Raw genomic sequence first — 26,946 nt, forward strand, 5'->3', positions numbered from 1 at the left:
AGTGAAGTCTAAAGAGTGACGTTTAACTAGTGAAGTCTAAAGAGTGAAGTCTAAAGAGTGACGTTTAACTAGTGAAGTCTAAAGAGTGAAGTCTAAAGAGTGACGTTTAACTAGTGAAGTCTAAAGAGTGACGTTTAACTAGTGAAGTCTAAAGAGTGAAGTCTAAAGAGTGAAGTCTAAAGAGTGGCGATAATGTAACACTATGGACACCAACCACCATAAAACACCACCAAAGAAGAAGAAGGTGGCAGACTTTTAAGAATGTAGTTAAATACTGTCTTACAAACTAAAACATGGCTATTAGCCCTATAACTTTAAATGGCTAGTGTAATATACTTGTATAGTATGTTTTAAGTTTAGCCGAGCCAGATACGAGGCGAGAGTGTCTTCAGACTTGTTTTTTTTTTATTAACACGTGCGGGAACTCCGGAAGTACCGGTACGGATTGCAGTAGGGACATATTACGCGGTTGCGCAATACATTACATCCCCCTTTCTCAGAATAAAATAAACAGTTTAAAAGAACAGTCATCCGTGTAACATTTTACATTGAAATAAACTTTTCTTTCAATATATATACATATTAACAGCAAAAATATGGCATTTCACAAATTCCTTTTTTTTTTTTTTTTTAAATCTTTAGATCAATACTAACAATAATAACAATAATAACAATAATACAAACCAACTAGGAAGGAGAGGTTGCCAGCACATCACTTCCACTTTGGCGTTTGTGTACGCCCTGAATTATAAGTTCAGTTTATCCGGCGGTTTCACCACTCTGCCCCGTCTGGTTCGATATTGTTCACCTGTTTCAGTTTGTGAGCACTGGGGGCTACACACGGAGGGTGTAGAAGGCAGCTCTGGAAGGGAAGCACACTGCTGCTCCTTCGCTGCTGGTGTTCTCTCCGGTGGTTCACACCAGGGCTCTTCATCAGGTGTGATGTGACGTGACCGGTTTGCAGTTGCGGTGCTGGTACGGAGATGTTGGCTGGTACGACGAAACAACTTGCCTCCACGGTCTACGATGTAGGAGCGTGGAGCACTGTGTGGCTAAACGACGACTGCCGGGGACCATTTCTGGCTGCTGTGGATATTGATCAAATTATTGTCAAGTCTGTGTCCTATTTATCATGAGTCAAGACGATCTTGCTGCATATGGGTCACAATGAACTATTCTGTGTATTTTAACTATTCTGTGTATTTTCTAATCATCTGTGGACTAGTCTAAACAGTCTTAAAGCGGACGTCATAGCGAAGGTCAGGCCATGTTTATCAGACCCAAGCAACAGCGATATAAAAACACAGCTAAATCTTGTGAAGAGTCGAATCTCAGCTGCAAGACGAACAACATGCTACTGTTTTGCCTGTTTTTCCATGTTTTCATCAAATAAAGAACTTGAGAACGATCTTCGCCTCTCGCAGTCTGTATAGACTAAACTTCGACAGAATTGGTGGAGGATGCGGGTCTCTCATCGTGCTTGGAAAGGAAACATCTGAATTTTGCTCTAAACGATTCTCTTCTGGATGTCGGCTGACGACGCAGAGCGTCCAGTAACGGTTCAGCTGGGAATGATGGGAGAACAAGGACCGAGCCGAAAGAGAGACAAGAGGAGTGGATTGCCAGTTTATTTTTGACTCACAATTGTGACTGGGACATTCAACAAAAGTAAGGCAGAAACCTCTTGTATTTATTACAAAAATCTGCACATTGAAAATGCTAAATTTGCCAAAACTAGACCTAAATTTTCCACATTGCAGACAAGTATGAATTTAGTGAATGTTAGCTCATTAGTTTAGACAATCAGTTGGACTGATTTAAAGAAGAGCTGGACTCCAAAACACGTTGGAGGTGTAAAAGTACGTACAATCAGTTGGACTGATTTAAAGAAGAGTTGGACTCCAAAACACGTTGGAGGTGTAAAAGTACGTACAATCAGTTGGACTGATTTAAAGAAGAGTTGGACTCCAAAACACGTTGGACGTGTAAAAGTACGTACAATCAGTTGGACTTTAGTAGAAAAAGCTTCAGTTGTAGTCATCTGGACTCAGTTTGCAAAAATAGACGTTTCGACTCTCATCCAAGAGTCATTGTCAATAACAGAATTTAGGTCGAGAACTCAGATATTAATACTGTTCTGTGGTAAGACCCGCCCATTGGGAGGAGACTTCCTGAAGTAGAAAGAGTTGTTTGTTTCAACAGAAACTCCCCCCTTGTATCTACCGAGCTAGCCTATTCAGAATCTTAATGGGCTATTAGAAACCTCTTAGTCTTTGTGAGACCCTGGCTCAACCACCCTGAGTACCTGATTAGCATCTGAATGTCCTCTACCTTTCCAGGGGTTCAGTAACCCATTATAAATAACAGGAAGATTAAACCTTAGCCCTCCATTTCTGTTTAAAGAAGGTCTTTCTTTTTTAACAAAAATAGCTTCCTTAACTCCTCTTTCAAACCATCTTTTCTCCCTGCTTAAAACCTTCACATCACCGTCTTCAAACAAGTGATTAGAGGCTTCAAGATGGAGATGCACGGCGCTCTGAGGTCCTGAACTTGTATTTCTTCTGTGCTGATAAAGCCTCTTGTGTAGAGGCTGTTTTGTCTCACCTATGTAACGTTCTTTACAACTTTCTTCACTGCATTGGATCGAATAAACTACATTGCTCTGTTTTTGAGTCGGCAACTTGTCCTTTGGGTGAACCAGTTTTTGTCTTAAAGTGTTTCCTGGTTTAAAAATAAACAGGGACTTCGTGTTGTCTAAAAATTCTCTGCAGTTTTTCCGAGAGGCCAGACACATAAGGGATAGAGACACCCTTCCTTCTCTGTTCAGTTTCCCTTTTCTCCTGCTTCTTGGTTCTCTTCACTCTGTTGAGAGCCCAAGCGGGGTAACCACAGGCTGAGAGGGCATTACGGACATGTTTTTCCTCTTTCTTCTTGCCCTCTGAGCTGGTGGGCACACCTTGAGCTCTGTGTTGTAAGGTTCTGATCACCCCCAGCTTGTGCTGTAGTGGGTGGTTGGAACCAAAGAGCAGATACTGGTCCGTGTGTGTAGGTTTCCTATATACTTCTATTTGGAGTTTCCCGTCCTCTCCTCTGATCGTGGAACAATCAAGAAAGGCCAAGCGATTCTCCTTAGCGTCTTCTCTTGTAAACCTGATATGTGGGTCCACAGCATTGATGTGATCAGAGAAGGTTTCCAGCTCTTGTTTCTTGATTGTTACAAAAGTATCATCGACATAGCGGAGCCACAGTTTTGGGGCTATGCCTGAGAATGAGGACAGTGCCTTCTTCTCAAAGTGCTTCATGTACAGGTTGGCCACTATGGGAGAGACGGGCGAGCCCATGGCACAGTTGGACTGATTTAAAAGGGAGTTGGACTCCGGAAAAAATAAATAAAAATAAAAATAAAACGTGGGACGTGTAGGTAACTAAAGGGAACTAAGAAAGCTATTACTTGGCTTAAAGCATTCTACTGACAAGATTAACTACCCTCTGTGGCTAGGTGGAATTTTTATTTATTTAGTTAATTTCATTTTTTCAAGTTTGTATTATATTTACATTTTAAATTTAAATTATTATTATTAATTAAATTTTTTATAAATTTAATTTATTTTTTTATTTGATTTTTAATTTTTATTTTAAATCTTTAATTTTAAAATTAAATTTTAATATCCTTTTTTCCCTAAACGTATTTCATTTCATTATTATTCTTATAATTATTGTTCGAATTATAATAATAATAGTTTTTATTATTAGTTGTATTGTTTTGTTTGTTTTTGAAATACCACTGACTGCCACACTTTTTTATTATCAAATAATAATAATAATCAAACATTTTAAATTAAGATACAGATAAATTAAATAAAATGGACCTTATTCCAGTCAAAATGAATACATTTTTGAAGGATCTCGAAAACACAATCCGTGCAAATGAACAAAACCCAAAGGAAGCAAAAAAGCAAACTACACAAATGAAGAACCTCTTTCAAAAATATGCAGAGAAAAGATTAATTAATCACGCTGATGAAGCAGTGGCTCCCACAGAACAACAATGGAATTATATTCATGAATATCATCAATCTAAGGTCCTGCATTACAAAACACATCAAATTTGGACAGTGAAAGGAAAAACTGTTGGCAAAAAGAAACTGAAAGAACATGAAGAAAAATTATCAATTTCAGTGAATCTACATAAAATGGCAAAAGATATTTTAATCAGAAAAGAGAGACTATCTTTGGCCAATATTCAGGTGAAACCAGAAGAGTGTCAAACAATCAGAAAAAACAAAATTAAACAGAAAAACAGAGCCGATAAGCACATCCCTTTTGGAATGAATAACAAAAACAAAGATGGAGGCTCTAGAACAGATGAGGAGAGCGAGCAGACTGGGGTACAAGGTCGACGTCACAGCTATAGCGCCCCCCCACCTCTGGCCAGAGGAGAACTGCAGTGCCGCTCTTCTGAAAACGAACATCATAGCGCATATGCACAACTGGCGAAAGAACTGAAGACAATTATGACAGAAACGGAAAAAGAAAAACCAGCTCCCAGCGGCTTCTACTCTAGCGGCTCCTCCCCTGCAGGGCTCATCCATGGATTTTTCTATGATAAGAGATACAACCAGAACCATACCACAGCTGCCAACGAAACATGCTGTAGTCTCGGGCACTCTGACTATGGTCCCGTCAGAACCCACTCAAGAACAAAGACAGTTGCAGGATTTGAAGCAACAGGTGTTAGCTTTGACAACATTGGTTTCCAGCCAAAATCACATCCCCAAATTCATGCTTGAGCAGACAGTGGCTCAAAAAGAACAACTTGCCACCAATGCATGGTCACCACCTGGATTGGCTTCGGACTCAGATGAAGAAAGAAGATTACAACAACTACTGGAAGGAAAGGAATGGGAAGTGGCGGCTGAGCTACGCAGGAAACAAGAAAAACAGCTTGGACAAAAGGGGGAACCAGTCACAGTCCTAGGAACTGGGCTAATAGAAGCTAAAAGTAAGAAGCAAGTACAGCAGAAACTCCACATTCAAAGAGGATTGGAACAACAGAAGAAAACGGGTTCAGACTCATTTATGTCAACACCAAATCAATATGTGGCGGGAGCATTCACAGGAATGGTGGATGAGCATGGGTACGATGACGCTATCTTGAGTGGAGAACTTCACCCGCTCCCCGTCCACAAGGGTCCCAAGGAGGAAGAGGATGAATTTTCTAGCAATGAAGAGGCTCCTCCACTCATTGCACCTCTCCGAATGACTGCAAGTAACCAAGGAGTGTACCAACCATTCGCATTGAAAGATCTAGAAGGGCTGATGTTAAAATTGCCCGAACTAACACAAGGTGCACCGGCCTTCCTCAGAGCATTGACCACGAATACAGCGGGAGAAACACTTTGCTGGGGAGATGTGTCTGCAATTCTTATAAGAGCAACAGATGAGAATACGGCGGCCAGGATCCGTTCTGAAGTATCCAAACAGATTCATGCTCCAGTTAGAGCATCCACATCATTTGCCACCATAAAGCCTCAGTTAACTCAGGTACTTAAAGGAATGTATCCCACCTGCCTTCCTGACGCACTGTTGGCTCTGGAAATGAAAAATGATGAAGACTACTTTACATATAAGCAAAGAGCTAAAGCACAGTTCCATGATGCAACTGGAGAGCCCATACAACCTGGTACTGGCAACACTCTCATGTTCTTTTCTACTCTGGTGAAAGGACTACCTAAATGTGTCCAGGATCAGTTGGCTGATGTTGTTGGTCTTTCCTCAAAGACAGAAAAAGAGTTTGATGCCAACTGCCAACATCACGTTGCTAAGTACCTGAAGGGAAAAAAAGGACGGAATGAGGATATGGAAAAAATGAAAATGGCAAAGATCAAATTACAACTCAAGAAGCTCCAAGAAGAGGTGAATGATAAAAAGAAGGAAAATAAGTCTGCCAAGGTAATGACTGCGGCAACAGAAGATAATCCAGTGTCAGACAGTGCCCAGCAGATTGCTATGGCGGTTAAAATGGTCATGGGACAAGTACAACCCATTATGGCACAACCACAGGCAGTCCCATCCGCCACAGGACCAAAGAACAACACACCTGCTTCAGAAATCATCTACAATCAAGGACGTGAACGTAACACATTCTCTCGTGGAAGAGGCCGTGGGGCAGGAGCAGGAAGAGGACAAAACAGGTTCAGCGTGACTCCTGATCAGTGCTTAAACTGCTTTGGAACTGGACATTGGGTTCGAGACTGCCCCATAGGGCAAACACAAAGAGGTCAACACCAAATGGCCCCAAACCAACCTGGCCAATTTCAAAGACCTCAAATGATGAATATGAGCCCACCCATGTCAAGCCAGAATCATCTACCACCACCCTTGCCCCTTGTGGTCTCCCTGGTTATACCACATCTTTGGGCCTTGGGGTGGCACTGTTTCTGTTTTTCACCATTATTGTTATTGCCTGTGTATTGATTATGATTGGATGCTATGCTGTCTTAGATCACTTATAGAACGCTTGATTGCATCTGCTCTTACTAGACAACCCGCTTATCATTTGACCCTGATTACACACGCTATTACTCTGCCAAACACGAATCTAACTCTGATAGTGACAAGACTCCTAGACTTTTTCCAGAATCTGATTACTACATCCCACCATGTGTTTACACTAACTGGGGATGCTCCTTGTCTCACACCGTTTTATGTCCATGATGGGTTATGTTTAATAAATGTTTTCTTTTATTGAGTTGCGATATTATACAATGATTTAATATGATTTTTAAACAGTTAGTACGTTTTTGGGGGGTTTACGTTCTATTATTTTGTGAGGTTGCGTCTGGCGCCTCTTGAGTGTGATCACATGTGGATGTGATCAAAAGGGGGAATTGTGGATATTGATCAAATTATTGTCAAGTCTGTGTCCTATTTATCATGAGTCAAGACGATCTTGCTGCATATGGGTCACAATGAACTATTCTGTGTATTTTAACTATTCTGTGTATTTTCTAATCATCTGTGGACTAGTCTAAACAATCTTAAAGCGGACGTCATAGCGAAGGTCAGGCCATGTTTATCAGACCCAAGCAACAGCGATATAAAAACACAGCTAAATCTTGTGAAGAGTCGAATCTCAGCTGCAAGACGAACAACATGCTACTGTTTTGCCTGTTTTTCCATGTTTTCATCAAATAAAGAACTTGAGAACGATCTTCGCCTCTCGCAGTCTGTATAGACTAAACTTCGACACTGCCAGGATGTGGAGCCATCCTGACCTCATCTCCAGGTCGTAGATCTGGACGGGGGCGTGCTGCTCTCCTGTCGTGGTAGAGTTTCTGGGTGCACTTTGTCTTGTCCAGTAGATGTTTTGTTTTGCAGGAATCATAGTTCATGGGTTTGAGTAGTGCACGCATGGTTGGTAATTTGTTGCGAGGTCTCCTGCCCATGAGCAGCTGAGCGGGTGACAGTCCAACTGATTCGAGCGGAGTTGTTCTGTAGTCTAACAGAGCAAGATGTTTATCTGGCGCTTTGCTCCACAGCCTCTTTACTGTTTGAACTGCTCGCTCTGCCTCACCATTGGAGTGCGGTGTGTATGGTGAAGATGTCTTGTGCTGAATACCATAACTTTCACAGAACTCCTTGAACTCCTCTGATGCGTACTGTGGGCCATTGTCCGTTCTCAAAATGGTAGGAATGCCATGCCTGCTGAACTGAGCTTTCAGCGCTTCGATGGTAGTGCGGCTGCGCTGATCTTTCAGCTGGTCAGCTTCAATATATTTTGAATAATAGTCCACTAGTACCACGTACTGCTTTTCCTCAAACTCAAACAAATCCGAAGCTACAACTTCAAATGGTAACTCGGGCGTTTCAGTTGGCATTAGCGGTTGCTTTGGGAGTTTGTTTTGAACTTCAGCACATTTAGAGCAGTTTCTGATCATGCTCTCAATCTCTGCACTCATTCCTGGCCAATATAGCACTTCACGTGCGCGCTGTTTGCATTTCACCATCCCCAAATGGGACTGATGTATTAGGCCTAACATGTGTTTCTGCATGGTGGGGGGAACAACAATACGCATACCTTTGTACACGATGCTATCTGTAACAGCCAGTTGACTTCTGGAGTCCCAGAAGGGCTGCACAGGGATGGGCACATCTCTTCTGTTGTCCGGCCAGCCTTGTTGAATGATCTGTTGGAGAAGACTCAATTCATTTTTAGTAAGTGTTTGCAGCTCAGAATATTTCTCGTTGCTCACAGACAGAAAGCTGATCATGGAGACACACTCTAAGGAGCCTGCCTCTGGCGTTTTGTCGGACAGTTGTGCTCGTGACAGCGTGTCTGGCAGCTCCATGTCTTTGCCTCTCCTGTATTTAACTGTGATGTCATACCACTGGAGCCGCAATCTCATTCTTTGTAAGCACATTGGGGTCGACAGCAGCGTTTTTTTTATAAATGTCTTCAAGTGGTTTGTGGTCGTTGAATACTGTGACATGTTTCCCAAAGATGTAGTGGTGGAACTTAGTGCAGGCATGAACGATGGAGAGCATTTCCTTCTCAATCTGCGCGTAGCGCGTCTCTGCATCAGTCATTGATCTTGATGAGAAGGCCACCGGCTGGTCGTCCTGAACCAGCACAGCTCCCAGTCCAGTGCTGCTTGCGTCACAGTAAATCTCCACAGGTTTTGACACATCATAGAACTTAAGTACAGGGTGATGTGTACAAACATCCTTGAGCTTATCAAACGCTTGCTGTTGCGCTGGCTGCCATGCAAACTCCACATCACTCTTCGTGAGTTGCCTCAGTGGCGCGTCGATTTCGCTGAGGTTTGGAATAAACTTTGACAGATATGTCACAAATCCCAGGAAACGTCGGACACCTTCCTTGTCTGTAGGAGGCGGCATGCACCTAACAGCCTTAGTTTTAGCTGGGTCAGGTTTCAGTCCATCAGCTTTTATCAAATGTCCCACATAAGGCACAGCTGACTTTCGAATGTGGCACTTATTAAAGTTCAGTCTCAAATTGTAGCTTGTGGCTCTCTCCACAACCTTCTTCAGTATACTGTCATGTTCTTTCAGTGTTGATGCTGCGACAAGGATGTCATCCATTATTCCAGTAGCACCATCAATTCCCTCCAGCATCTGGTCCATGATGCGTTGGAATATCTCGGGCGCACATTTGATGCCAAACGGGAGCCTCAGCCATCTGTATCTTCCTATTGGAGTGTTGAACGTTGTCAGGAACGATGACGCCTCGTCCAACTCAATCTGTAGGAAGCCTGACTTTGCATCGAGAACAGAAAACACTTTTGCATTGGGCATTGTGGACACAACTTCTTCAATTGTGCGCATTGGGTAGTGCTCTCGTTTCATTGCTTTATTCAAGTCATTAGGATCTATACAGATTCTGAGTTTGTCTTTGTTTGTGACAACAACCATGGAACTAACCCATTCTGTTGGTTGGTCAACTTTTGCAATGTGGCCGTCTTGCACCATCTCATTTAGTTTTTTGACTATTTTTGGTGACATTCCATGTCCCCAGAGTTAGTCTCTGTGTCTGGAGATCTGGTCGCCGAGGCCCCTGCCGTCGACTGCCGCCCAGATCTCTCTGCACCGGCCCCTTATGGATCCTCCTGCGGGTGGTGGGCCCACGGGAGGGCGGCCCCACGTCGCTCTTTCGGGCTGTGCCCGGCCGGGCCCCGTGGGGTAAGACCCGGCCACCAGGCGCTCGCCATGGAGCACCCATCCCAGGCCTGGCTCCAGGATGGGGCCCCGGTGACGCCGATCCGGGCGACGTAAACTGCCTTGTTCGTGTTGTCATCATAGGGGGCTTCTGAACCGATCTTTGTCTGACCCGTCACCTAGGACCTGTTTGCCTTGGGAGACCCTACCAACATAGCTCCCGGGATCATTCGGGCACTCAAACCCCTCCACCACGTTAAGGTGTCGGTTCAAGGAGAGGTCCGGGGCCCTTTGCTCAGGGCTGTCCGGTCCCTGTATGACCGGAGCAGGAGCTGTGTTCGCATTGCCGGCAGTAAGTCAGACCTGTTCCCAGTGCATGTTGGACTCCGCCAGGGCTGCCCTTTGTCACCGGTTCTGTTCATAATTTTTATGGACAGAATTTCTAGGCGCAGTCGGGGGTCGGAGGGTGTCCGGTTTGGGGACCACAGGATCTCATCTCTGCTGTTTGCAGACGATGTTGTCCTGATGGCTCCATCAAACCCGGACCTGCAACATGCACTGGGACGGTTTGCAGCCGAGTGTGAAGCGGCTGGGATGAGAATCAGCACCTCCAAATCCGAGGCCATGGTTCTCGACCGGAAAAAGGTGGCTTGCCCTCTCCAGGTGGGTGGGGTGTCCTTGCCCCAAGTGGAGGAGTTTAAGTATCTCGGGGTCTTGTTCACGAGTGAGGGAAGGATGGAGCGTGAGATCGACAGGCGGATCGGTGCAGCGGCTGCAGTGATGCAGTCGCTGCATCGGACTGTTGTGGTGAAGAGGGAGCTGAGCCGAAAGGCAAAGCTCTCGATTTACCGGTCGGTCTACGTTCCTACCCTCACCTATGGTCATGAGCTTTGGGTAGTGACCGAAAGAACAAGATCGCTGATACAAGCGGTCAAAATGAGTTTCCTCCGCCGTGTGGCTGGGCGCTCCCTTAGAGATAAGGTGAGGAGCTCGGCCACACGGGGGGAGCTCGGAGTAGAGCCGCTGCTCCTCCACGTCGAGAGGAGCCAGCTGAGGTGGCTCGGGCATCTGTTTCGGATGCCTCCTGGGCGCCTCCCTCGGGAGGTGTTTCAGACATGTCCCACCGGGAAGAGGCCCCGGGGAAGACCCAGGACACGCTGGAGAGACTATGTCTCTCGGCTGGCCTGGGAACGCCTCGGGATCCCCCCGGAGGAGTTAGAGGAAGTGTCTGGGGAGAAGGAAGTCTGGGAGTCCCTGCTCAGACTGCTGCCCCCGCGACCCGGCCCCGGATAAAGCGGCGGAAGATGGATGGATGGACTATTTTTGGTTTGAGTGCTACTGGTTGTCTACGCACAGGATGTACAACAGGTTTTGCATCTGGGTCAATTTTGATTGTGTATTTACCTGGAAGTGTCCCTGTAGTGCGCGTCAGCTCTGGAAAGTTCTCAAGACCAGCAGGTGTGCCTGAAGTTGAGACAGTGTTATTGATTAAGTCCACTTTGTTCACAACACTACTGTCTTGTAAAGAGCCAATTCTCAAAATAAGGTCTAGTGCCTCAGCTGTTGTGCCACTTAACACATTCTCTTGTGCAATGTCCACTATTTCAAACTCTGCTTTTGTCTTGCGGTCTTTGTATTTTAATGGGAGGTCCACTGCTGCAACAGGCTTTATTTTGTGGTTTGAGTACGTTCTGAGCACTCTTTTGGAAGGTTTCAGCTCACCTTTGTGCTCCAGGAATTGGTAACAGTTCAGAGTCAGCGTGTTACATTTTGCACCTGTGTCTATTCTAAACTGTACTTCCTGAGCCAAAATGTCAATGTACACCAACCACTTGTCATTTGCCAATGTTGCTACTGGAACTAAATCTGTTGTCAAGTTAATGTCCAGTATTTCTTCTTCATACACGTCATTTGTTGACTCAACATTTACTGCACTCACTGAGCGACTGCGACAGACTGAAGCCCAGTGGTTTAGTTTGTGACAGCATGAGCACGTGGAGCCTTTTGCTGGGCATTTACCTTGGTTCCATTTGTGTGTAGGGTCTTTTCCACATTTCGGACAATTCTTTGTTTTGCTTTGCACATTTTGTCTTGGTTGCGTGTGTTTTTGCTGAACGTGACTATATGCTTTTCTGTTCTGTGCATTAAACTTTGGTTTGCTTGACACTGCAGAGACGTGTGTATCCTCCTCTCTCACAATTCTCATTTGCGTTTGTGACATTTCGAACTGTTGGGGGATTTCTATGGCTTTAGCAAGTGTCAGCTCCTCACCTTTGTCAAGCAGTCTCTCTTGGACACGTTTTTCTTTCACGCCAGCGATAATAGCGTCAATTAACATGTCGTCTGAGTCAGCATATTCACAGTCCAATAATAACAGTCTTAAATTCTTCACAAAATGGTCAAATGTTTCGGTTGCACCTTGTTTCCTCTGTTTGAAACGATGCCTGGCGATCCGCTTGTTTTTTCGAGGTCTGATATATCCGGAAAACTTGTCGAGGACTTTGACGGGGTCATCTTTTTCGCCGTCAGCCCACTCGAGCGTTTTGTAGACTTCTCTCCCTTGTTCGCCAATCCACGTACCGATCCAGCCTGCCTTCTGCTTGGCTTCCAGCGCAGACAGAGGACCGTCGAACACGAAGCTAACGTGGCTCCGAAACCTCTGGAACTCTTGATATAAATCCGCTGCGTCCCAGTCTATTTTCGGATGGTCAAACTGCATCGTCATGGCTACGCAGGTACTTTCTGTACTTGACAGTTTTCTGACACCATGTAATATACTTGTATAGTATGTTTTAAGTTTAGCCGAGCCAGATACGAGGCGAGAGTGTCTTCAGACTTGTTTTTTTTTATTAACACGTGCGGGAACTCCGGAAGTACCGGTACGGATTGCAGTAGGGACATATTACGCGGTTGCGCAATACATTACAGCTAGAGCACTAGAGCAGGAGTTTGTGTGTTTATTGCGTCAAACATCTTCGTCGTGTCCTTTTTTTCCCGCAGTGTATTTGATGTCACTGAATCCATGGTGCTTCTGTCTTTATATCTCTTCTAGCTCCTGGGTGGAGTCAGAGCTGGCCTTTCCTCCGATGATGCATTATTGTACAAAAAAGGCCACTCTCGAATGTGATCTGGCTTGTTAGTCGTACGTAGTGGAAACAGCTGCTCAGTGATAGCATTAGAGAAGCCCATTTCTGTCAGATTGAGCCAATGGGCCGCAGTGGCAGGAATTGCAGCCTGAGAGTGTCGGCGTAGTGAGAAGCATGTGTTTGGACCATTTTAACCAGTGTTATTCAGCCTTTTACTACACCACTGAAAATAATGCCTTGAATGGCTCTGCGTCAAAATGACTCGGCCATACAGGAAATTGCTCCGAACCATGTGAAAATACTGACGGCATCCTGAATTTTATTAGCCAGAATCCGTGGTCTTTGGTGATGTAAATGAATATAATGAGATTTATTTTTTGTTGGCAAAGATTCCGAGGTGTACTGTTCCGTCTGCTTGTGTTTTTCTTTTCTTTTGCTGCTAAAGGCTTGTCTATGAAGGTTATTTTGTGTTTTAATGAAGTTGTTTTTTTGGGACATCGAATCTAGTAAAAATATTCATTGTATATAAATACAATTGATTGTCTTGTTTTAATTCGATGTAAAAAAAAAAAAAGATGCCAAAAAAATACGATGTCAATTAAAAAAAAAATCAATATAAAACAAAAAAAATCAATGTAAAAAAAAATTACATTTGATGTCAAATTTTTTTTTGTAGACGTTAGTTTTGTGTTTTTATGACAACAAGACTAAAGCTTTACCAGAAAACATTCTCAAATGGCCATTATAAATGCTAGTGTTCAGGGGCAGCAAAGCATACGGAATAGAGTAGGAAAAACTGCTCATGGGGAGTAATGGGAACGATCTTTATTTTTTTTACATCTAATTAAAAAAAATGTTTTATCGTATTTATATACAATGAACATTTTTTACAATTTTTTTTGTATTTGATCTCCAAAAAAAAAATTCAATGTACAAAAAAAAATCTTAATAAAAACACTAAATAACCTTCATACTTGTCACACAAACAAAAAAATTCAGATTACATTCGGACTACATTTGAAAATTGACTTTTTTTTGTACCAAAGCAGACAAATATACCAGAATACAAATTTAGGACTTTTTCTCTTTTTGTGTCCCGTTTTATGTTCATTTGTATTATTTTGTATATTTAAAAAATACAAGAAAATGTTTTCCATCTATTATGGTATCGAAATCAGTATTGAAAGAATTATTTTGTAGTGAAATCCAGTTTGAAATGTTAGTATTGTGACAAAACTACTGCAATGTGACAATTGTACTTGCATTATACATATGAGGAAGATGATTAATCTAGAATGATATTGCATCCGCAGTTGTAATAGTGTGATATGACTGTTATTGCATAATACCAGGTGCTTTCCATCATTTCATTTTGGCATATCTGAATTTGACTTTCCTCAAAGGAGATCTAATCACTGCTAACATAAGACCATTAGCATTTTTGTACATTTTTGACTCTTGTACAATAATATAGTGGTATTAATGTAAAAGCTGGTGTGCTGAAGGAGAATGACCATAACAAGTCCGTGTCATCTCTTTCTCTTTCAATTATCTTCTGGTGTTTTGACAGAGCACACACAACACAAAATGTACACAGTGGTTTATTTTAGAAAAAAAAACTAAACAATATGCAATAATTGGCTTTTTAAATAAAAGCATAATAACATCCAATTTCGTTTTAAAAATTGGTTGATGGTAACTTTTTAAAGACAGTGAACATTTTGAACGTTGATCTACTCTAAATCTATTAGTGGTAATGAAATGAGTGGCCTATCCCAGGAACTTTGTGGCAGTGACAAATCAACAAGAGCCAGTTATCAACACGATTAGCGATTACACTAGAACTACGAGTTTAGTTTCTTCGCTTTTCAGCAGATTACATGGACACATACGTTCTTCAACAAAACAAACATTGATATAAACATATAAACAACAAGATAACATGAAATTGCTTCAAAATAACATTGTAGAAAGCACAGGGATCGCTTTACTCGCCCAGGTCAGATAACAGCGTGCACAGGGTTAATCTGAGCTGAGTAAACACACAGTAGGCCGTCCTTATCTCTTGCAGACTGACATTTATGACCAACTACACCACTGTGCATCAGTCTGCCAACGCACAGTGCTTATCTTATGCATATGAACATTAAACATACACGTACATACACTGCATAAACAAATATCAACAATAGATTTGAATTTGGACTAATCTAGATTTTTAAAGGGAAGAATACACATACATGGTGCTCTCTATTAGTAAAAAAGGGCTATGAGGGAGTTTGTAGTCAATTTAAATGAGGTCATTTGGAGAAAATTATCAAAATAAGTCCATATTGACCCAAAAATCTCAGCAGAGCATTGGTTTCTCTGGATTCAAAATTTGGCATCAGCTTTGGCCATGAAAATCTCATATTGTCTATATTTGATTCTGACTGGTGTTTTATATTGTTTCCCTCCACTTTCAAAATTAGAACTTTAAAAAAAAAATGTACCTAAAAAAATACATCTTACATGGACAAAACGCTGTAGTGAAATGTAACATGTTTATATACATCTATTTCTATCGATATTTTTAAGCTAAAAGCAAGATGTGATTGATACATTCTATTTCTAAGTGCATCTTTTCACAGTTTTTCAGAGATTGTTCGCGATGCTAGAAAGGCTTCGGAGAAAGCGGCACATGAGGGTTCAGTTCACAGCATTATCGGTCAGCCTGGACATTCATACTTCCCAAGTATGTATGGAGTTACTGTTTTCCTCAAAGTGTTCTCAATGTATATGTTGTTGGGGTAAATGTTTGAATAGGTGTATAACTCCTCTATAATATGCAAGTACATGAGCAAAAAAGTATTATTACTGTATATCTGTTATTTTCTCCTGAAATGTTATTGATGACTGTTGCTAGAAATCAAATTATTTTATGAACACTACATAAAACAGATATACTTAAAGCTGCACTATGTAACTTGGAGGCAGGTGGCAGGCCTTTCTCCATGGAGATGCTACTACTTTGACTGACATGTTCCACAGTTTTGCATTAAACCTATCCATCTCCATGGAGAAAAGCAAGTGACTAAAGGAGGCCAGGAGTTACATGTAAGTTACAGTAAGAGTGCATGAATTTCAAGGTATTTTTGTAGCGACAACAAAAAAAAAACTATAATTGAAAGCAATGCAAGGTATATCAGTTTAATGCCATACTGTGGAATATTACTGGCAGAGCAAAAACAGGTCCACAGGGTTTACACGTTTTATTGTTGATTTCATTGTTTGAATAAGGTAGACCCACTTTTACTGACTAAATAAGGATGATTATAAGCACTTAGTTCTTGGTACTGCTATGATACAAGCAGGTGGCAGACCCTCAACCAGAAAAGTTTAACTTCCATTATTAAAGGGGACATATTATGCAAACTCAACTTTAATGAGCTTTTAACCTTTCAACTCATCTTTCCTCATCATTAGCAACTCAAAATTGTGTTTGATTGATTCCTGCATGATTGAGTAATTGGCTCGAGCCATGGAATGGCCATGTTCATTCCATGGAATGCGAGGAGTCTTTGTTATTCCCTGGTTTCTTATTATTATTCATGGTCATTTTGCCACAGCTCGGACATTTTTGACCGCCTGAACACCGATGAAAAGTCACACATGGAGACATAGACGCGATCGGCTCGGCCCGAACTCAAATAAAATGGCGCTTGCGAGAACGCCCGTCGCAACAGCGCCACGTAGTTCAAAAAAGAAAAAACATTTAAAAAAAAAAATGTTGATATTCCTTACCGTGTAACACACCCTCAAAAAATGTCCTTAATTTCCTGCTAATGCTAACGCTAACGCTAATGCTAATTATAATGCTAATTAGTAGTAAAAAAGGGCTAATTAGCGTTAGCATTAGCGTCTCTGTTGCTAGGTGACGGAGGTACAGGAGGGGGTGCAGCCGGGTCACCGAGGCTCTCTCTCCCTTTTTCCCTGCTCAGGTCTGCGTTCAGCACGATCTTGCAATTTGTCTGGACACAACTATTTGAATCGCAAACTACGCAATCATCAACGGTGAATTACTGAGCGTCGTTTGGTATGCCGCAAAACGCAGCAGAAAACATGGACGGGCGAGAGCCATCATCGCTAGCACGGCTTTGATTCTGTATTGTCCTGCAACTGAGCTCAGGAATGCCCTGTTTTCACCTATTTTCACCCTATCCCTGCCCACATCCCTGTACTTAGTTGCAATTATTAGAGCTAAAATTACACATAGCATATACAAACATGTAAATGAGTCTGCTGCTTGTTACAAGGAAATGTCTCTATGAAGAGGCAGTTCTGCAGGAAGTCAATGGACCTGTTTCTGTAACTGAGCCGTTTGAGATGAATATTGTGGTTTACAGTGAGCAAAAATGTTGCTGTTAGAAAACAAAGAGCAAAGTCTCAAGTGAAACCAAACTCCCTTTGTCAGGAGGTCCTGCCCGGTGCGGCAGGGTTTACGCAGAGGAGGATATAAAACCTGAGTTCCCAGACCCGACTCGCAGTTTGAGAATGACTCTTGGATGAGTCGATGAGTCCAGATGACTACAACTGAATCTTTTTCCACTATCTACTTATGTTATAGTTTAATACAAAGTAACTGAAAAAAGCATAATATGTCTCCTTTAAGCCAGTGCTTTATGTTGTTTATGAGACATGCAAAATATATACTGCACAGAATTCTAAATATTGCATTTGCACCACACTAACCACTGCGGCCCATCTCCCTCTTTAACCTTTCCAACAGCCTGCTTGTGCCAGATCTTTTTACAGTAGGGAGAGGAAAACCCCACTCCTGCTCTCGCGTTTACCTCCCCGGCACCAGGGCTTTGAAGTGCTCGTATGGCCGCCTTTTGCTTTGGTGTAGAGTCGGTCGACTCTCGGGGCCCTGGAAGTGAAAGCCTCCCTTCACAGTGTCGGGGCAGGCTGCCCAGCTGGTCAGTTCTTAAAGGCCCCGTAGCGACTGGCTTTGTTGATGAAGTTCTTGAGCAGGTCGTGGTCCATCTCTGCAAAGGCCTGCGTCAGGGTGACAGCCGTCAGGTGGTTGATGCAAAACTTGAAACAGAACTCCTCCAGGTCCTGAGGAAAAAAAGAGTCAATAAGTATCAAGAGTGGGAGGAATTTGTGTGCAAAAATGACAGGAATAGCAGAAGGGGCTGGAATATGCCTGGGCGATATGACAAAATCAATCAAGAAAAAATCTAAATGATTTGATTTGATTTGGTCTTATTGAAAAAAACATTTCCTTTTCGTGCGGTAATGTATGTACAAGTAAAATCGGAACTAGTCAAAACTACTCAAAACAACGTTGAGGCTGCGTTCACACACACAACACTGCATCAAAATTGGGGCTAAACCGAGAGACTAATCCTGAAACTAAACCTGGACTGGAGCGGGACTAAACCAAAGTCTTCAACAAGGACGATGTATGAGGTACGAACGCAAATTCCTCTTCAGAACACAACTAAACTGAACTCGGCATGTGCTTTTGCCGTGCGGTGGCTTTTGCCGTGCGGTGGCTTTTGCCGTGCGGTGGCTATTGTCTGGTGAACAGACCGGGCACTGCTTTTTAGTGACACCAAGGAAGAAGAATTCAATGGATTTAGTGATTTGGGGTAAAGCTGATGCTTTGGTAAATTTGTTAGCATGTTCTTTATGCTATAGTTATCTGAATACCTGTTAATACGTTACGTTTACACAATAGACACTTACGACAGTTCGTTCAGTTCGTTGTCTATGAGTAATGTAGCTGAAGGTGTTAGGTTAGCATACCTATTCACCATGTTATCTAATTTATTATTATTTTAAATTGCATTTCAAGATGTTCTTGATCTTGGATTTTATCAAATAAATGTCCCCCCATATGTTTTTTTCTTCTCTAATATACATTTTTTGGCTGGTGCGACTTATAATCCGGAAAGTACGGTAGCCATTTTGAGAACAGGTACATATTTTGTTATATTTTGTGTATATTTTACCAGTTTTCAGCCACTGAGTTTATTTAACAAATATAGAATTAACAAATATAGTATTGTAGGGTAACATACTAGTACAAGTACTGTAAGGTTATGAATGTCCACCCACTTGTAAAGGGGGCGGGGCATTCAAGGTTGATACTGATTAAAGAATTGTTCAATAATTCAAACATGACACACTATATAAGTGTGGGTAAGTTTGAATCATATTTTAAGAGAAGAATGGGGCACCAGCCGGATAATCGGCAATTTTAACAACTCTATAATCAGATATCTAAATTAATTAATTAATTAGAAATTAATTTGCTCGTTGATCTAAAGGTTTGAGAACGTAACCGTGACACTGACCCCTTTTCTGGAAATGAAGGAACACTTTACCAAATGTGGGTTATGAAGATTTAATGACCAAAGAATTAAACAGATAAAGATGAATTAGGAATGTGCAATGAGTCGATAACAGATGGAAAACACTAGACATGATGGTTCTAGATCTATCTAGGTGTGTGTTAGAGTTAAGTCTAAGATGAAATTCAGCCAGCCTGTGAAGTGAATTCATACGAACGGAACCAGAAGCTGTGATCCTGAGGAGACGGGCCTGCGTGAGGTCCAAGGGCCAGCGTGGGGTCCAAGGGCCTGCGTGGGGTCCAAGGGCCTGCGTGGGGTCCAAGGGCCTGCGTGGGGTCCAAGGGCCTGCGTGGGGTCCAAGGGGCTGCGTGGGGTCCAAGGGCCTGCGTGGGGTCCAAGTGCCTGCGTGGGGTCACGCTGCAGCTCAGTCCACACGCTGGCCAGAGCAGGGCTGCTCTGGAGCTCGGCTCTGACATTGTCTGGCCAAAGAAGGACTGGATCAGGTTCTGCGTTCTCCTTGGCTCTGAGGCGTTCCAAATGAAAAGGCCGTAGTGCTGCTCCACGGAGGTGGCAGGTCTAAAAGGCTGTGGACAAGTTGCGAAAGGTCCTTGCTTGATTTTGCACGATGCAGTATCAATCACGTTTAAAAAACGGGCACAGGTTTCTTAGTTCCGGGAGGAAACGTTAGCTTCTGCGGGCATGTCTCTTGGAAAAGTCTTTGTCCCGTAGCTTTAGCATTGCTCACGCTAGCCAAGGCCCGGTGTCATGGGCCTTGCTGGTGGGACTCTGAATGGAGGGTCGAGCTTCGAAGGAAACTCGGATGGAACTCTCTCTGGAGCTCGGATGGAACCTGGCTGTGTAACTTTTGGCGCTGTGGCTTCAGCCAATCAGCATGCACGCTGGGGTCAGAGCTGATAAGGGAACGAGATTTGGCTTTAGGCCACAAGAGTTACACGTAAAGGTAAAATTGTCCACAAAAGAAGTTATGAAACAGTTAAAATGACATGTAAAACACGATAACACAATATGTACATGTGAAGTCATATCTGGTGGACACATTTTTGCAATCTGATGATTGTCTGTTAAAAACCACTAAAACCGCATAGTCTTTCAGCGTTTTAGCGTTTGTCTTGGAGAGATCGTTACTCTCTGTAATCCAAAAGGAGTCATTTGATGAAAAGTTATTTTCAAAGTTCAGAGCGTCTCTGTTGTCTCTATTACGTCCTCTTTTTTTTTTGAGGGCCGTAAAACTCAACCGGACAGCTAATAACACCTAACCCGCATTCCTGTCACCATGGCAACAGGGGGAGGACATCTGCATATCCTACAGTATTAACAACTCTTTATTGTGTATTTGGAAAGGTCTAATTTTTCGCTATTGGATGGTTGAGACATCGAGAAAGTGTCAACATTTGACTCATTTTGCCTTTCCTTTTACTCTGGAGTGGTATTTTGTTTGGGTTTGTGTGTATTTTGTTGGTATATTTGGGTTTCCTTTTACATGTCCACGTATTGTAAGTTGATGTTGACCCACTGTCCTCATTTGGATTCACTGTGTACTTTTTGTTATTTTACCTTGGCTTCGTACTTGACGGCGGCGGACAGCAGAGTGAAGGCGTTGTCCTCCGAAATGCCCTTCTTGATGGTCTCCTGGCACAGCCTCTTCAGCCTCATCTCTCTGTAGAACGTGGCCAGATCTAATAACCCTGGGAACAAAGAGTGCACACATCCTCAGTGCTCTGGCCTTCAAAGACAGACCCCCTCAGAGTTCTGGGAGTTTGTACGTCTCACCTATAGCGTCCTCTGGTGGCAGGTTGATGGTATCAGTGTAAAGGTACTCCAGGAAGGCTCGGTACACCATGTAGGAGAACTGGTGGATTTCAATCGAGTCTTCATCGGTTTCGTTCAAAAGTGTGCGGAAATGTTCACACCTGACAGGAAAAGGACAAGATAAAAATATATGGATTATATGTTGGCTCAGTTTTAGAGAAATATCTCTATTTTATATTTTTTTTCTAGGGAATATAAAATGACATACTTTTAAGTTTCTTTCAAAAAGATCACAACTGTTGCATGAGCATATGGTATAAAATTACATCTAAAATGTTCCTCCAGGCATGTGTAGGCCAGCAACTAACGATTACTTTAGTACTCGACTACTCAGGGATTCATCTTTCAATTAGTCGACATGTCAAATGCTTAGTTCAGTTGTACAAGGCTTCTAGATAGAGAATATTTATGAATTAAGCATATTAAGATAAGATAAGATAAGATAATCCTTTATTGTCCACACATGACCGATGAAAATCAGAAATAGTTTATTCTTATTGGACATTTTTGATACTGTCTTAGTTATAAGTTATACATTTGTTGCATGTGTTTTAGAGTCTGTACAGTAAAGATAAAGGTGATCAAACTATGAATACATTTAAAACAAATAGTCGACTAGTCACAATTATGGGCTTAACCACTGCAGCCCGAATCATGTGTCACATCAATAATCATTACTCATTTTTGCATTCAAATTGACAAAAATGTGGAATTTTCATGAGGTGATAGTGATACAGTATGCAGTGCAGTATATGTCTAAAAAAGAAACAAATCAACAAAACAAAACAAAAGAGGGAATAAACTTGACCAGTTTTAAAATGATCTATATCAGAGTAGTAAAAAGGCCACACAGTAATATAATATTAAAGAAACTATCATTAGTATTGTTATCATTATTATTATTATTATTATTATATAAAAAGGATTAGGCTCATTACTGATAAAGTTCACGATAATTTTAAAGCTGTTCAGGAAAGATTGTCATGTTTATGCGCTTATCAATACTTCTGGCAACACTATGCAGTATTAAACCCTCCGCATGAAACGGTGCTTATTGTGGTCAAAGGTCAGCAGGGCACTTCCTCATGTCTCAGGGTGTCAGTTGCATGTGATGTTGCTAAAGTTTGTGCCGTGGCAGACTGTCTGGCTCCTTCCTACTGACGCTGCAAATGAGCGCAGCGTGGAAGGCAGTGACTTTGTGCGCGCCTGGTTATAAAAAGACAAAACGGGAAACAATAAGTCTGCTTTTGTTTTCTTGTGCCATTAACAGGAAAGACGGGGAAACGCCGCACAGCAGATGGTACTTAAATATAGGTGACGCGACACATGAACATCATGGGTGAGGTTATATGGTACAATAACCATCAATTCAAACAGCATTTATTCAACCAGCACCTCATATTATGGATAATGTTTGCAGACATAATGTTTATGTAATCCCTCATTCGTCCAGGAGTGGTCCATTGTAGAAAAAGATTTAGTTGTAGTTATCTGGACTTTTTTAAGAAAAGCTAAAACTTTCGACTCTCATCCGAGAGTCATTCTCAATCTGCGAATCAAGACCTGGAACTCAGATATTTATCCTACTCCGAGTAGGCCCTGCCTACTGGGCGGGACATACTGATAAAGGGTGTTTTTGGTTTCACCATCATCAAACTAGCCTCTTTGTTTACTATCAGTCCTTTAATGGGCTATCAGCCTCCTATTGTAACCGGGCTTACTCTCTCTCCAGTATCTGATTAGCATCCGAATGCCCTGGGCTTCTACCTCTTCAGGGATTCAAAATTCCATTATAAACGACTGGAAGGTTATATCTTAAACCACCGTTTCTATCTAAGGACGGTTTTTGCCTCTTTAACTCCTCTTTCAAACCATAATTTCTCCCTGCTTCGAATCTTCTCACTGTCTTCGATAGAGTGGTTTGTGGCTTTAAGATGAAGATGCACAGCGCTCCGGGGTCCTGAATTATCATGTCCTCTGTGTTGATAAAGCCTCGGACACTGAATATGAAGAATGAGAGGAATGAACTGAAAAGTGAGTGTTGTATTTTCCGTGATATAACTGAGCAAGTCTGTTGTAAATATGCTCATTTACGTTTGAACAATGTTGATCTGAATGAGTTGAACGCATTTAATAAAGCTCAACTGACTGACTTATCTGTCTGTTTTGTTTCGCTTAATGCGCTTTATATATGAACAATTATTCAAAATAGACCATTTATTGACAGTGTGCTTCATAATCCAGTGCGCCTTTTCGTGCGGTAATGTATGTACAAGTAAAATCGGAACTAGTCAAAACTACTCAAAACAACGTTGAGGCTGCGTTCACACACACAACACTGCATCAAAATTGGGGCTAAACCGAGAGACTAATCCTGAAACTAAACCTGGACTGGAGTGGGACTAAACCTGGACTAGAGCAGGACCAAACCAAAGTCTTCAACAAGGACGATGTATGAGGTACAAACGCAAATTCCTCTTCAGAACACCACTAAACTGAACTCGGCATGTGCTTTTGCCGTGCGGTGGCTTTTGCCGTGCGGTGGCTATTGTCTGGTGAACAGACCGGGCACTGCTTTTTAGTGACACCAAGGAAGAAGAATTCAATGGATTTAGTGATTTGGGGTAAAGCTGATGCTTTGGTAAATTTGTTAGCATGTTCTTTATGCTATAGTTATCTGAATACCTGTTAATACGTTACGTTTAAACAATAGACACTTACGACAGTTCGTTGTCTATGAGTAATGTAGCTGAAGGTGTTAGGTTAGCATACCTATTCACCATGTTATCTAATTTATTATTATTTTAAATTGCATTTCAAGATGTTCTTGATCTTGGATTTTATCAAATAAATGTCCCCCCATATGTTTTTTTCTTCTCTAATATACATTTTTTGGCTGGTGCGACTTATAATCCGGAAAGTACGGTAGCCATTTTGAGAACAGGTACATATTTTGTTATATTTTGTGTATATTTTACCAGTTTTCAGCCACTGAGTTTATTTAACAAATATAGAATTAACAAATATAGTATTGTAGGGTAACATACTAGTACAAGTACTGTAAGGTTATGAATGTCCACCCACTTGTAAAGGGGGCGGGGCATTCAAGGTTGATACTGATTAAAGAATTGTTCAATAATTCAAACATGACACACTATATAAGTGTGGGTAAGTTTGAATCATATTTTAAGAGAAGAATGGGGCACCAGCCGGATAATCGGCAATTTTAACAACTCTATAATCAGATATCTAAATTAATTAATTAATTAGAAATTAATTTGCTCGTTGATCTAAAGGTTTGAGAACGTAACCGTGACACTGACCCCTTTTCTGGAAATGAAGGAACACTTTACCAAATGTGGGTTATGAAGATTTAATGACCAAAGAATTAAACAGATAAAGATGAATTAGGAATGTGCAATGAGTCGATAACAGATGGAAAACACTAGACATGATGGTTCTAGATCTATCTAGGTGTGTGTTAGAGTTAAGTCTAAGATGAAATTCAGCCAGCCTGTGAAGTGCATTCATACGAACGGAACCAGAAGCTGTGATCCTGAGGAGACGGGCCTGCGTGACAAACTTTAGCAACATCACATGCAACTGACACCCTGAGACATGAGGAAGTGCCCTGCTGACCTTTGACCACAATAAGCACCGTTTCATGCGGAGGGTTTAATACTGCATAGTGCTGCCAGAAGTATTGATAAGCGCATAAACATGACAATCTTTCCTGAACAGCTTTAAAATTATCGTGAACTTTATCAGTAATGAGCCTAATCCTTTTTATATAATAATTTCACCCTGCTTCGAATCTTCTCACTGTCTTCGATAGAGTGGTTTGTGGCTTTAAGATGAAGATGCACAGCGCTCCGGGGTCCTGAATTATCATGTCCTCTGTGTTGATAAAGCCTCTTGTGAAGAGGCTGTTTAGTCTCTCCTATGTACCGCTCTTTACAATTTTCTTCACGGCATTGGATATAAACTACATTGCTCTGTTTTTGTGTCGGCTTCTTGTCCATAGGGTGAACCAGTTTAGTCTTAAAGTGTCGGCTGGTTTAAAATAAACAGGGATTTTGTGTTGTCTAAACATTCTTTGAAATTTTTCCGTCAGTCCCGAGACATAAGGGATAGAAACACCCTACCTTCTATGTTCTGTTTCCTTTTTGTCCCTTTTGTCCAGCTTTTTGGTTTTATTCACTCTGTTAAAAGCCCAAGCCGGGTATCCACAGGCTGAGAGATCATTCTGGACGTGTTTTTCCTCTTTCCTCTTGCCCTTTGAGGTGGTAGGCACTTCTTGGGCTCTGTGTTGTAAAGTTCTGATCACTCCCAGCTTGTGCAGTAGTGGGTGGTTAGAGCCAAAGAGCAGGTACTGGTCCGTGTGAGTAGGTTTCCTATATACTTCTATTTGGAGCTTCCCGTCCTCTCCCCTGATAGTGAAACAATTAAGAAAGGCTAAGCAGTTGTCCTTAGGGATCATCTCAAAATGGGTTGAAGCTGAAAAGACTTAATATTTTTGAACCTACATTTCGTCTTTTTGTTGCTTTGAAGCTTCAATACATCGTTGTGGCAGTAATTGTTTTGAAATGCTAAAAAACTCTCTCAGCAACGAGCATTAGGCCAACATTAGGCGGCGGATGCGGGCGCGGAGCACGGGTGTGCGTACGGGGGAGCACAGCGCGCCATGTTCGCCCGTACGGGGGAGCACGGCGCGCCATGTTCGCCCGTGCGGGAGATCACGGCGCGCAGTGGCCCGTGTGAGGGAGCACCCGCCCCGCTCCCCGCGCTGGCCACGGCGTGCCGTGGACCATGTGGATTGAGTAAATAAACATGTGCGACAGGTGACATTATTTAGAGAGTTCATAACTTCTACTGATAAACATACCAAAGGATGTTCAGGGATGTTCACTAGAGGTGAGCAGGGTCTATCAAGCTACTATCGTTTAATCAACGAGTTAAATTTTATGTGAAGCCAGTCTTTAGTCTTTTGAGGGGAAGGAGGGGGTCCAGAGAGAGACGAAAAATATTAAGTCTTTTCAACTTCAACCCATTTTGAGAAGATCCCTAAGCGTTTTCTCTTGTAGACCTGATATGCGGGTCCACAGCATTGATGTGCTCTGAGAAGGCTTCCAGCTCCTGTTTCTTGATTGTTACAAATGTGTCATCCACGTAGCGGTACTACATTTTTGGGGCAATGCCGGAAAAGGAGGTCCGTGCCTTCTTCTCACAGTGCTCCATGTACAAGTTAGCCACTATGAGAGGGACGGGAGAGCCCATGGCACAGCCTTGAATCTGCCTGTAAAATTGTCCGGAATTGAAAGTATGACAGATGTCTAGTAGTTTGCAGATATGTTCAGGTGTCAGTTTGGTCCTTTCCTGTAAGGTGGTGTCTTCTGCAGACGTAATTATTGTAGTGTTGTCGGAAAAGGACGAAGCCAACGAAGTTGCCAAAAGCCCAAGCAGAGAGGAAAATGCTGTTATGAAGAGACTGGAAGAACAGCTATGACTCATGTGGCAGGTAGAGGCCGTTATTTGATTACCAACAAGTGTGATTGAGGAGAAAATATATGACTCACCAAATCGTGAAGCGACTTTAAGCACGTACAAACAGGGGTATATGGAAAGTAGGCGGGAATAAGTGAATTTGTGAGATCTGGACTAAACAGACTTTAGAACATGTGCGATAAAAGAGGTTTTATGGAACAGACAAAGCCAGAATTACATTAAAATGGACATTTAGCTTTGTTTGCATTGCATGTGTACTTGATCAAGATGTCCACTCAGGTTAAGCTACAACTCCCCTCCAGGGACATTTGCTCCCTGAACCTTGAAACCTCAATGCTAGGTTTGGTCAAGAACTTTAGCTTGAGGATCAGTCAGCTGTGCATGTTTTAGTGATGAGAAGTCAGTGGACCCAGAGGAAACTCACAGAAAATGCCTCACTCAGCTCAGGAATTGACCCCAGAACCTTTTACTGTGGGCCAAAACTGCAAGCCACACAGCCACACAGA

The 26,946-nt window shown here is 42.3% G+C and overlaps 2 protein-coding genes across 3 annotated transcripts in view; one reads left to right on the top strand and one right to left on the bottom strand.

The window, feature by feature from the left end:
• Window positions 1-26,946, top strand: part of LOC140373919 (LHFPL tetraspan subfamily member 6 protein) — a 287,086-nt gene that overhangs the window by 209,336 nt on the left and 50,804 nt on the right. The gene's annotated exons all lie outside the window — the stretch shown is intronic.
• Window positions 17,314-26,946, bottom strand: part of rcbtb2 (regulator of chromosome condensation (RCC1) and BTB (POZ) domain containing protein 2) — a 42,295-nt gene continuing 32,662 nt past the window's right edge. Inside the window, exons 8-10 of one of the 2 annotated variants that reach the window (XM_072460642.1) lie at window positions 20,897-21,036; window positions 20,681-20,811; window positions 17,314-17,864 (exon numbers count right to left, since the gene is read on the bottom strand). In XM_072460642.1, the coding sequence (XP_072316743.1) occupies window positions 17,724-17,864; window positions 20,681-20,811; window positions 20,897-21,036 (412 nt within the window). In that variant the 3' untranslated portion in view covers window positions 17,314-17,723. The remainder of the gene's footprint in view (window positions 17,865-20,680; window positions 20,812-20,896; window positions 21,037-26,946) is intronic. The other variant, XM_072460650.1, reaches the window with a different exon arrangement.

This window comes from Eucyclogobius newberryi, unplaced genomic scaffold, assembly GCF_026437365.1.
Source record: "Eucyclogobius newberryi isolate DKJ021-1_F unplaced genomic scaffold, fEucNew1.0.hap1 SCAF_10, whole genome shotgun sequence".
Lineage (NCBI taxonomy): Eukaryota > Metazoa > Chordata > Actinopteri > Gobiiformes > Gobiidae > Eucyclogobius > Eucyclogobius newberryi.